The sequence below is a fragment of the Budorcas taxicolor genome, chromosome 4 (genome assembly GCF_023091745.1).
Source record: "Budorcas taxicolor isolate Tak-1 chromosome 4, Takin1.1, whole genome shotgun sequence".
Lineage (NCBI taxonomy): Eukaryota > Metazoa > Chordata > Mammalia > Artiodactyla > Bovidae > Budorcas > Budorcas taxicolor.
In genome coordinates, this window is record NC_068913.1 from 106,431,886 (window position 1) to 106,445,027 (window position 13,142).

General features: G+C 45.4%; 1 protein-coding gene across 5 annotated transcripts in view; it reads left to right on the forward strand.

Moving 5' to 3' along the window:
* AGK (acylglycerol kinase) overlaps positions 1-13,142 on the forward strand; it is a 95,421-nt gene that overhangs the window by 22,791 nt on the left and 59,488 nt on the right. For all 5 annotated transcript variants that reach the window (XM_052638795.1, XM_052638799.1, XM_052638797.1 and 2 more), the window contains exon 3: positions 12,624-12,663. In XM_052638795.1, coding sequence (XP_052494755.1) covers positions 12,624-12,663 — 40 coding nt within the window. The remainder of the gene's footprint in view (positions 1-12,623; positions 12,664-13,142) is intronic.

The following is a 13,142-nucleotide window of genomic DNA, read 5'->3' on the forward strand; positions in this document are numbered from 1 at the left end:
GATGTCCAGGAGGGGATGTCAGATTCCAGGGGGAAATGATGCAGAAGCTGCACTTGGCTAGACCCATGCTGTTTCTTTTGGTACAGATATGGTTCCAGTAATGCCTTGTGCTTTATTCCTTAGTATCTCTGGGATTTCTGACAAAGCAGACGTTTTACTTGGATATCCATTCAGATTAGCCTCTGACTTTGCAGTCAGTGGTCCGGAGCGCGGCTGATTGAGTAGCAGTAGAAGGTAGCGAGGCTCTTCTCCCTCATGACTTTTCCTCATTCCAGATTTTGTTGCAGTTTGAAGGAAGCCGTTTGTTTTGCTTTTTAGCCATTTCAAAGTTCCTCTCTCTCTCCCTTTCTCTGAGCACAATCTGATGCTGAAATTTGAGGTATCAGTAGGTGCTGTTTAAAGAAGTTCATTTATGGACGATTAAATAACATGCCTGTCGGCCCAGATTTGATAGAGAACAGGGGGACTTTTTTTTTTTTCAGTGCAATGAAGTTTAATTATTTCCCCGTTCCTTTTAACTCTTGTCATATTATTTAGAAAACAGATCTCTTTAAAAAAAAAAAAGGTCTATGTTGTTTATTTTGCCTCCTTTCCATGTATTTTCTATATGTTTACTGGTACAAGGTGGAGTGGGATGGGGCGGGGGCACTGAGCTGGAACGACAGAGATATATTTATGTTATATTTGGTTTTAATTTTACATAATTTTTAGGGATATTTATATCAGTGGTTTCAGCTGCTCCAAGCACTGCAGAGAGAATAATCATTGCTCAGTCGCTCAGTCGTGTCCGACTCTTTGCGACCTCATGAATTGCAGCACGCCAGGCCTCCCTGTCCATCACCAACTCCTGGAGTTCACTCAAACTCATGTCATCGAGTCGGTGATGCCATCCAGCCATCTCATCCTCTGTCGTCCCCTTTTCCTTGTTCCCTCAATCCCTCCCAGCATCAGAGTCTTTTCCAATGAGTCAACTCTTTGCATGAGGTGGCCAAAGTATTGGAGTTTCAGCTTCAGCATCAGTCCTTCCAAAGAACACCCAGGACTGACCTCCTTTAGAATGGACTGCTTGGATCTCCTGGCAGTCCAAGGGACTTCCAAGAGTCTTCTCCAACACCACAGTTCAAAAGCATCAATTCTTCGGCACTCTGCTTTCTTCACCATCCAACTCTCACATCCATACATGACCACTGGAAAAACCATAGTCTTAACCAGACGGACCTTTGTCGGCAAAGTAATGTCTTTGCTTTTGAATATGCTGTCTAGGTTGGTCATAACTTTTCTTCCAAGGCATAAGTGTCTTTGAATTTCATGGCTGCAATCACCATCTGCAGTGATTTTGGAGCCCCCCAAATAAAGTCTGACACTGTTTCCACTGCTTCCCATCTATTTCCCATGAAGTGATGGGACCGGAGCCATGATCTTAGTATAGGAGATGCTGAAATTTTCCCCTCTCCAGGTGGTCACTGGCATCTCAAATACTGCCTGCCCTGGACCAGCACAAATACTGATCACAGTAGCTGCGAGTTTGTGTGTTTACAGGTCAGAAGTTTTCCTGATCTGTCCTGAATCCTGGAGCCCAAAGTAAATAACCACTGTCTGTGTGTGACTTACATAGGATATGTCATTGAGGGAGGTGAGGGAGATAGAAAGGAATTTTCCCTTCCTGTGCTTTCTTCCTAAATGTTGTTGTTTAGTCGCTACGTCGTATCTGACTCTTTGTGACCCCATGGACTGTAGCCTGCCCAGCTCCTTTGTCCATGGGATTTCCCAAGCAAGCATAATGGAGTGGGTTGCCATTTCCTCCTCCAGGGAATCGTCCCAATCTAGGGATCGAACCCATGTTTCCTGTATTGGCAGGTGGACTCTTGACCACTGAGCCACTGGGAAAGGCTTTCTTCCTGAATACCTGTCATAATTTCCATGTCATCTGTTTTCTGTGTTTTCTCTTTCTGTGCAGATAGGTGAGAATACCTTGTACGTAGTTGACACTCCATGTGTGTGTGTGTTTGTAATTATATCCATAAATATGTAATGGTTGATAGAACAGGAAAAACTAGTATTTTGGTTGCCAACTAAAGTTAATGTTATACGCGTGTGAAGGAGACTCTGTGGCACAGAATGTTTAAGTTGGCGTGTTGGGTAGAAGTGGATGAATGGAAAAAGAACAGAAAGCAAAAGAAGTAAATGAACCACAAGAGAAAGAGTATTTGTAAGAATTAGGTAGGGGTAGAAATCATCCCAAAAAAGTGACTAGAGGTAGCAGCAGCTCCAAGAATCCCTTTAGTGGCAGCCAAAGTCCACACTTGAGCATAAGCTAGCAGCCAGCTGGAGGTGGTCCTCAGACCTCAGCCTCTGTGAATGTGTGGACAGCGGAGTTGGAACAGTCGGTATTTTATGGAAAGCAGAGGCTCAAATAAGAGGGTGAAAATAGAATAATTTCATGTTCTAAGATAAGAAAAGATTTAGGCTTCCTCCACATCCGTTTCTCTTGGTCAATGGAATGAAGGAATAACCTGCAGAACACACTTCCATCTCTCTGGTCAATGGAAATTTCTACAGAACAGACCCAAATGATTCATTTATTATGTGAGCGCAGCCCTCGGGGGATGCTGTTTTTCATTAAGTCATTTCCCGTCCTGAATTAGAGAGGAAATGTTGTGTGGCGTAAACCTGAGAAATAAGAAGCTACTTGAAATATTACGAGCGGTCCACTTAAGTACACATTGAAAGTGCAGGTCGCTCAGTTGTTTCCGACTCTTTGCAATCCCATGGACTGTAGCCTACCAGGCTTCTCTCTTCCTGGAATTCTCCAGGCCAGAATACTGGAGTGGGTAGCCAGTCCCTTCTCTGGGGGATCTTCCCAGCCCAGGGATCGCACCCAGATCTCCCACGTTGCAGGCAGATTCTTTACCATCTGAGCCACCAGGGAAGCCCAAGAATACTGGGATGGGTAGCCTATCCCTTCTCCAGCGGATCTTCCGAGCCCAGGAATTGAACCTGAGTCTCCTGCGTTGCAGGTGGATTCTTTACCAGCTGAGCCACCAGGGAGGTATCCATGAGTATAGACTGAAACGACCGGGAATGAGTAAGCTTGGAGGAAGCTGGCTTTGGAGTTCTGTGTTTCAGAGAGTAAGAAAGAATAAGCCCTAGTTCACCCAGAGCTTCATGTAGCTGCTGGCCGTCACTGTAGACAGGCCTTCCCACTGAGCACAGAGATTGGGTCTTTGTCTGGCTAGTAAGTGTTCTTGACTTAATGAATAAAGAGTGGGGTTAGATTTAGTTGGGCTTTTTCCTAAGCCGGTTTGCAGGACATAAAGTAATCACTCGTGATCCCTTGTGGATTAAGGTGACCAGAGCGGTAGCATAGACCCGTGTGTAGTTAGACAGTGAATGGAGCTGTACTGACTGCTTTTTGTGTTATTTGGGCTTGGCCTTAGAGAACAGAGTAGAAGCAGAGTGTCGAGGGAAGAACCACCATTGTTGAGCATGAGTAACTTCTGTCTGACAGTGGGCAGATCCCCAGACCAGAAGTTTCTCAGACTAGATGAGTTGGTTATTTTTCAGGAGCTGGAAGGAGATGGCACAGTTGAAGGAGTCCCTGTTGAAGTGAACCTTCAGAATCTCGTGGGGCTTAGGGACTGGAATTATTATATATGGTGTGTGTGTGTGTGTGTGTGTGTGTGTGTGTGTGTGTGTGTGTGTAATTATTATATATGGTGTGTGTGTGTGTGTGGTGTGTGTGGGTGTGGGTGTGTGTGGTGTGTGTGTGTGGTGTGGTGTGTGTGTGTCTCTCTGCCCAGAAGAGGATCACTGCTGTAGTGAACTTGGTTCCTAATGGAATGCCATGTCATTTGATGCCATGTCATTTGATTGATGGGATCAGGCTGTGTTGGGAGAGGTTGAAAAGCATTGGACTAGATAATTTCTAAGGACTCACCCAACCTTAAAAATGTCAATTGTCAGGAAATGGAATTTGGGCTTGGATGACGAGGGTTCAATCCCTGTGCTGGGAAGATCCTCTCGAGCAGGAAACAGCAACCCACTGCAGTATTCTTTCCTGGAAAATTCCATGGACAGAGGAGCCTGGCGGACTACAGTCCATGGGGTCGCAAAGAGTAGGGGCTTGAACTTCAAATCAGTTTTGTGTAAAGCAGAAACGCTGTTTGCATGCCTCAAGGGGAAGGCTGGTGGTAGAAATTGCTCTACAGTTTGCCTTTAGACTATAGTGGGAAGTATTTTGAAGCGGGGGGGGGAATAGGATGGATCAATGTAATGTTTCTCTCCATGTAGAAGTTGTTAGTGAAGTAACAGCTTATCTTATTTTGCAGTCCTAAAGTAATAAATAAAACATTTATGGCTCAGAATAAATTGAGAGCATCCCATTTCCTGCAGTAGCAGGCATGTTCAAATTCTTTTAAAGCCTCAGGCAGGGTGACATCAGCAGATTTTTTTCTTCATTTTCTAATCCAGAAGCTTCTAATTTCTTTCTGTATAAGAACCCACATTTTAGTACTGAGCAGATCTTCAGGGACCCTTTTTGATATGACTACAGTTTGCAGCACCTCTTTTAAATTGTGTTAAACTTCAGTGCTCTCAGGAGACAGCATGCTGTAGTGGAAGGAGTGTGGGCTTGGAATTTATGTACAATGTTTGTTTTTTTGCTGTTAGCTATATCTTTGGTTCACATTCAGATACTTGACCCATTAGCATTCTGGAATTTCTGAGTTCCTGAATTAGCCTTTCTAGAGGGTTCTAGCTCCATGACCCTCTCCCACAAACACACACACACACACACACACACACACAGACCCGTGGGTCTTCTTGAGCCAGTCAAGGCTACCCACTCCGGTATTCTTGAACTTCCTTGGTGGCTCAGCTGGTAAAGAATCTGCCTGCAGTGTGGGAGACCTGGGTTCCATCCCTGGGTTGGGAAGAGCCCCTGGAGCAGGGAACAGCTACCTACTCCAGTATTCTGCCCTGGAGAATTCCGTGGACTATGTAGTCCAGTTCAGTTGCTTAGCTGTGTCTGACTCTTTGTGACCCCACGGACTGCAGCACGGCAAGCTTCCCTGTCCATCACCAGCTCCCAGAGCTTACTCAAACTCATGTCCATCGAGTTGGTGATGCCATCCAACCGTCTCATCCTCTGTTGTTCCCTTCTCCTCCCACCTTCAATCTTCCCCAGTGTCAGGGTCTTTTCAAAAGAGTCAGTTCTTTGCATCAGGTGGCCGAAGTATTGGAGTTTCAACTTCAGCATCAGCATCAGTCCTTCCAATGAATGTTTAGGACTGATTTCCTTTAGGATGGACTGGTTGGATCTCTTTGCGGTCCAAGGGACTCTCAAGAGTCTTTTCCAACACCACAGTTCAAAAGCATCAACTCTTTGGTGCTCGGCTTTCTTCACCGTCCAACTCTCACATCCATACATGACTACTGGAAAAATCATAGCTTTGACTAGACGGACCTTTGTTGGCAAAGTAATGTCTCTACTTTTTAATATGCTGTCTGCTGCTGCTAAGTCACTTCAGTCGTGTCCGACTCTGTGCGACCCCATAGACGTCAGCCCACCTGGCTCCCCCACCCCTGGGATTCTCCAGGCAAGAATGTTGGAGTGGGTTGCCATTTCCTTCTCCAGTGGATGAAAGTGAAAAGTGAAAGTGAAGTCACTTAGTCGTGTCTGACTCTTAGCGACCCCATGGACTGCAGCCTACCAGACTCCTCCATCCATGGGATTTTCCAGGCAAGAGTACTGGAGTAGGGTGCCATTGCCTTCTCCGAATATGCTGTCTAGGTTGGTCATAACTTTTCTTCCAAGGAGCAAGTGTCTTTTAATTTCATGGCTGCAGTCACCATCTGCAGTGATTTTGGAGCCCCCCAAAATAAACTCAGCCAGTGTTTCCATTGTTTTCCCATCTATTTGCCATGAAGTGATGGGATTGGATGCCATGATCTTACTTTTCTGGATGCTGAGTTTTAAGCCAACTTTTTCACTCTTCTCTTTCACTTTCATCAAAGAGACTCTAGTTCTTCTTTGCTTTCTGCTGTAAAGGTGGTATCATCTGCATATCTGAGGTTATTGATATTTCTCCCAGCAATCTTGTTTCCAGCTTGTGCTTCATCCAGCCCAGCATTTCTCATGATGTACTTTGCACGTAAGTTAAATAAGCAGGGTGACAATATACAGCCTTGACGTACTCCCTTCCCGATTTGGAACCAGTCTGTCGTTCCATGTTTGTTTCCAACTGTTGCTTCCTGAACTGCATACAGATTTCTCAGGAGGAAGGTCAGGTGGTCTGGTATTCCCATCTCTTGAAGAATTTTCCACGGTTTGTTGTGATCCACACAGTCGAAGGCTTTGACGTAGTCAATAAAGCAGAAGTAGATGTTTTTCTAACAGATGTTGGCGATTTGATCTCCGGTTCCTCTGTCTTTTCTAAACCCAGCTTGAACATCTGGAAGTTCATGGTTCACGTACTGTTGAAGCCTGGCATGGAGGATTTTGAGCATTACTTTTCTAGCTTGTGAAATGAGTACAATTGTGTGGTAGTTTGAGCATACTTTGGCATTGCCTTTCCTTGGGATTGGAATGAAAACTGACCTTTTCCAGCCCTGTGGCCACTGCTGAGTTTTCCAAATTTACTGGCATATTGAGTGCAGTATGTCTATGTTGACTATATGTCTGTATTGACTATATATGACTGTATAGTCCATGGGATTGAAGAGAGTGGACAGGACTGAGCGACTTTCACTTCACTTTTTTCACTCTTATGACTGGAGTTTCCCCTTCTCTCCTGTCCCGTCCCACAGCGAGCCCTCCTCTTGCCATTTGGTGATCATGACCCTGAAAGAGCATCCCCTTCAAGAACACCAGATTCTTCTACAGAAAATAACCTTCAGTGTCTCCTCCAGAACAAAGTCTGCCTGAGCACAATGAGTCAATCTCTGCTGTTCAAACATTTGCCACTTATTTATTAAACAGTTATTTATTGAGTATCTTAGATTGTGTGTAGAAGTCTGTGCTCTGTGCTATGGGAAAGAAAATGGTGAATTATCCATGACTTCAGGACCGCTGTCATCAAGGAAGAAAGATAAGACAAGCCGCTTTGTGTGTGGTAGGGTAAAGACTTGGGTGGTGTTGTTTGGTCTTCAGGGTGGAGAAGGAAATGGCAGCCCACTCCAGTATTCTTGCCCGGAGAGTCCTGTGGATGGAGGAGCCTGGTGGACTGTTGTCCATGGGGTTGCACAGAGTTGGACATGACTGAAGCAACTTAGCATGCATGCATGCATTGGAGAAGGAAATGGCAGCCCACTCCAGCGTTCTTACCTGGAGAATCCCAGGGACAGGGGAGCCTGGTGGGCTGCTATATGGGGTTGCACAGAGTCGGGCACAACTGAAGCAGCAGCAGAGCCCCAGGGAAGTCCAGCTATGTTCATCTTTAGTCAAGAGCTCTGTCTGGAATTCAGACGTGTATTTCTAGCTGTCCCCTGGATCCTCCCACCTGGTCTCTCACCGTTGTCCCAGATCGACCGATCCAGACCAGGCATAGCTTGCTGCCTCCTCAACTAGTCCGTGTTGCCTTCCATCTCTGTGAATGTGACACCTTCCGCTGGAAGGTCAAGGGGTCTTTGACCCCTCCCTACTCACGAACCAGCACTTAAGTTCACTCCTCAACCTCTGCAGAGTCTGTGTTCTCTCCATCCCCACTACCACCTACCTCCTGGTTCTAGACCTTATCCTCGCTGACCTGCGTTCCTGAAGAATCCTCCCTGGTCTCCCTGGATGCAGTCTTCTCTTTGACCCTTGCCCTCTTGACACTGCAGCAGAATGATCCTTCTACCCTGTCAACCTGGTCATGTCAGTTTCCTTCTTACAACCCTGTAATGGGTAAAGCCCACATTGCTTCAATAGGTTAGAAAAGGCTCTTGGTGGCCACCTGTCTTGGCTCCTCCCTGCTGTGCCGCTGCAGCTGTCCTGAGCTACTTCCACTTCTGGCCTTGGCTGTGACCTGGCACTTGCAGGCTTTTCCCACGCTCTTTCCTTTGCCGGCATTCTCCTCCCTGTTTTTGCCTGGCTACTCTCTGTTTCTCCCCTAGATCTCAGCTTCACTATCCATGTAAAAGTCTCTGATTCCCTCAAGACGAGGTCAGATACCTCTACTGGACACTCCTCTTATGGAGTAAAAATGAAAGTCGTATCATTTTATGGAGTAAATGATAGAAGTCATATCATGTGATTGCCTAGCAAATTGTCTTTCTTCCCTCCTCAAACTGTAGACATCACGAGGATGGGGAATGTTGTTATTCACCTGTGTATCATCTCTGGCATGTTATCTATCAAGAAACATGTCTTTTACTATATCACTGATATTTACCAAGTGCTGTTCTTTGCTCCTGGATCCCAAGCTTCTTCAGGTCAGGACCAAGTCTTGTTCATGGTGCTGTACCTGGCAGTTTGTGTTAAATCAGTTTGTTTCACCAATTCCTTTTGGGAGCTTTATTGCACTTGAATTTATATATACATATAAACTATACGAATATAAATTCTCAGAGTTATGTTAGCTGGGACTAAGAAGTGATGTGATAGCTTAATAAATGTGCTGTAAAGTATGAATCCAAAGAAGTATTGCCCATTCAGTATGGTCTGGAATTAAGAAGTAGCAGCATTAAGGCATTTGAAAGCCCGCTCTCCCACTTAGCAACAGGTGCTCTTGGGCAAGTCAGTTTCTTTGAGCCTGGACTTCCTCATCTGTAAGATGGGAATATACCACCTGACTTGCAGGGTGGCTGTGTGCTTGGTCCCTCAGTTGTGTCTGACTCTTTGCGACCCCATGGAGTGCAGCCTGTCAGGCTCCTCTGTCCGTTGGGATTCTCCACGTCAGAATACTGGATATGAGTTGCCATGCCCTCCTCCAGGGGATCTTCCCAACCCCGGGATCGAATCCAGGTCTCCTGCATTGCAGATGGATTCTTCACCGACTGAGCCCCTCAGGGAAGCCCTGCAAGGTTGTTACAAAGACTAAAGATTTAGGAAAACAACAGCCATAGTATCTGGCGCACAGTAGTTGCTGTGTGGATTTTAAGTTATTTTCTTACTTATTGCAGCAATGCTGCCATTATGGAAAACATACTTGAAATTTCTTTTTTGAAATAGTTTTCAGAACTTGCTGTAGACCTTCAGAATATGTCAATAGGAGAAATTTCTTTTGAGGACAAGTTTGAGTTTTAGATACAGCTTGGTTCAGAGAACGTGATCAAGATAGCTGATACCATTTTTTCATATTTAAAAAGCTAAGTGTGATTATAATGAGGATTTCTTTTGTAATGTCTAAATTGGTACATATTCTGTCTTTCTCACAGGTGGCATTGGCAGCACACATATTCCATCTAGCTCGTTGTAATCCAGGATGTTAACTATCAAAATACCTTTTGATTTTCAATAGCATGCTGATACATCAAGCAGTTATTAGTAAGCTCGAGAGAGCTGAGATCTTTAATAATACACTTCATCACAAGTTGACTATCAGAATTTTACTTCTAGCAAAAAAAAAAAGGATTTGAGAAAAGGTGATCCAAGATGCTTCCCACATTCTTGTATCTGTTTGGGGGTCTTCCCTTTTCAGCTGGGTCCACAGGCATCAGCGTGGCTGAAATGCAGTGAGGAAGGTAGTGACTGCTAATGACCCAGAGGGGCCTGGTGCCTTCAGAGACCTGTCCTAGTAGAGGAGGAGCTGGCTGGGGGAAGCGGACAGATATATAGAGACAGGCAGTCAGCTTTTATAGAAGCATGTGTTTGTATGGAGTCATCCACAGGACGTCTCTGGGATAAGACGAGGCACAGGTCATTCTGTCTACTAGGAAAAACACGTCGAGGTGAGGAAGAGGAGGAAGACAGTCCCGTGAGACTGGCAGCGGAAACTTGGGCAGTCTGGAAACTAGACTGAGGGTTAAATCCGCTGAGAATGCTCAGGTGACTACAAGGAACCTAGTGTTATTTTATGATCCAGTGGATACAGAGGGCTCTGTATTTTGCCTCATCATTCTACAGAAGGGCATGAGTCTGAAGGGTTACTACAAAGGGTTATTGACATGTAACTATTGTTCTTTGGAAGCACTGATGCTAAAGCTGAAACTCCAATACTTTGGCCACCTCATGCGAAGAGTTGACTCATTGGAAAAGACTGATGCTGGGAGGGATTGGGGGCAGGAAGAGAAAGGGACGACAGAGGATGAGATGGCTGGATTGCATCACTGTCTCGATGGACGTGAGTTTGGGTAAAGTCCGGGAGTTGGTGATGGACAGGGAGGCCTGGCGTGCTGCAATTCATGGGGTCGCAAAGAGTCGGACACGACTGAGCGACTGAACTGAACTATTTTTAAATATTAGATTGTACCCTGAATCTGCTTCGTCTTGCGTGCATGTTCTGTTGACTTTAGAATAATTCACTGAGAGCAGTTGATGGAGAGGCTTGGAAAGAGCGAAGCATTTGTAACTCTTGGGTGGGGGAGGGAGATGAGCTTGTTGGACTCCCTTTGCTGCGGGCTAGTTGGGAGCAGTATCGCTCAAGTAGGGGGGCTGAGCCTGGCTGTAAAGGCGCCTTGTGGGGGTACACATCACAAGGGATCGGTCTGCCTAAAATCTTTGTTGTAGAACCGTATGCGCTTTTCAGGTACAGAAAGTGAAAGTTGCTCAGTCGTGTCCGACTCTTTGTGACCCCATGGACTATACAGTCCATGGAATTCTCCAGGCCAGAATACTGGAGTGGGTAGCCTTTCCCTTCTCCAGGGGCTCTTCCCAACCCAGGGATCGAACCGGGGTCTCCTGCATTGCAGGTGGCTTCTTTGCCATCTGAGCTATCCGGGTTTGAGGTACTGGTGTCGTTGTAATTGTAATGGGACGTCGTCACTGCCCTTAGGTTTCAGGTGGGCAGCAGAGATACTTCCTCTTAGGGAGTGCTTTCTCCTGGAAGCTGATGGCTCTGTGAAATCGGGTTTGTCCTTCAGCCTGGCTATGGAAGAAAATGCTGTAGCCTTTGACTGCAACTATAGCGAAAAGCAAAAGTTTAATTTTAATTAATGTGTATTATTTGTGTGAAAAGTATTATAAACCTATTACAGTGCAGTGCTATATAGTCGATTGTGTTAGTTGGGTACCTAGGGTAGCTTGGTTGGACTTACGGACCAACTGGACTTAGGAATGCACCCTCAAAACGGAACTTGTTTGCATGTAGGGGACTTACTGTACTGGAAAGATGCAAAATTCAAGGTCTTTGATGTTATGAGAAAGGTCTAGACAGGAAATTTAAGTAAAATAACCCTTTCTCCGTTTAATTCTTCCCTGTAAGTTGTTCACTGCCCATGTTTTCTGGGTATTCATTTTCTTAACTGTTGTTAGCCAGGTTGAAGTTACTATATGAATGATGCCAGCAACCCGTGTTAGAATGGACCTTACAAGGAGAAGATTCTGGAGCATGGTAGGCAGTCAGCCATTAAAAGTGGTCGTAAGGTATAAGTGGCCCAAACACATTTTAGAAAGCTTTATGCTGGATAGGTGAACATATTCTGATAGAACGTTTTGTTTTTGCAAGCCAAAATTTTACCCCACGCCAGAATTTTGCATTTATGATATAATTGTGTATCTGACTATGATATAAAAAATAAGAGAAAACACTAGCAGAAGCAACTGTATATCAAATTTATTTCTGGCAAATGACCTGAGTAATTTCTACTGAATCAGAAAAACGCAGGGTATGTGCATTCGTTTTTCTGTTGCTGCCCTATCAGATTGCCGCAAACTTAGAGGTTTAACACAACACAAATTTATTATCTTGCAGCTTTGTGGTGTCCCAGGTAGCTCTGTGGTAGAGAATCTGCCTGCCGATGCAGGAGATGGGGGTGTGATCCCTGGGTTGGGAAGATCCCCTGGAGAAGGGCATGGCACCCCATTCCAATAATCTTGCCTGGAGAATCGCATGGACAGGAGCCTGGCGGGCTGCAGTCGGTGGGGTCGTGAGAGTCAGACGCGGCTGAGCACAAGCACTGCTGTGTGTGGCGTAGAGCTCCGACACAGGGCTCCCTTCACGTCAAGGTGTCGGCAAGGACAGCGTTCCTCCTGGAGGCTCTGGAGAGAACCCTCTCCTTCCTGGGCACCCACACTCCTTGACTTAAAGCCACCTTCCATCTCCAAAGCCAGCAGGGTATCTTTCTGACCATCCTTTCCTGCTCACATTTGCTGCTGAAGTTTCTCTGCTTTTGAGGACCCCTGCGATTCCATTGGACCCACCTACGTCATCCAGAATTCTCTCCCATCTCCAGACCCTAACTTAATCATGTCTGTAGAAACCCTGTTGCCACATAAGGGGTAACCTTTTCAGGTTCTGGGAATTAGGATGTGAGCATCTTAAAGGGAGTGGGGATTATTCTGCCTGCTGTTGTGTGGGAACACCTAACACGGATTTCATTCGGAGAAAGTACCTTTCAGATGTGCCCGTGATTTGTTACAGGTCTTAAGAAATGTTTACTTGACTGTTTTAAAGAGTTATATGTACTTTAAAAAATGATGATTTGTTTGGATCTGAACCTACTTATTAAAGTTAATGTTCCTTCTCTTTTGTTTACTTTGATAGTGATAACCTACTAAGGAGAGCAGCCTGTCAAGAAGCTCAGGTAATGCCGTTTAATATGAAACAATTAAAACCCGCCTTATCTCCACCGTGCAGAAATCTCGGGCTGTTCCAGGGGACTTGCCCAGCACCTTGCATCAGTGCAGCTTGGCTATTTTTTCCCCCACTATCAGGGGATGAATCAGGCTGCCAGCCAACTCTGAATAGAACTCGAGGAAGTTAACCATCTGGCGAAAAGCAGTTCCAACGCCCACCCCTTCAGACTTGTTTACTTCTGGATTAATCCAAAGAACACAGAACCGGACTGGTTGGCGTTCTGGGAATTTGTTCATGTCTGCAGGTGGCCTAGAAGCTCTGGCTAAAGCCAGATTCATGCCTAAGCCGAATAAGCCCCAAGGATATCAGTTCAGAGCAGTCATTATCTCTCAAAGTCAAATCTTCTTAAAACTGTTGATTCGTACTTTTAAAGCCTGTCTCTTTAGCCCAGCTGAGTCATACCCTGTGCGTTGTTATTCCCAGTCT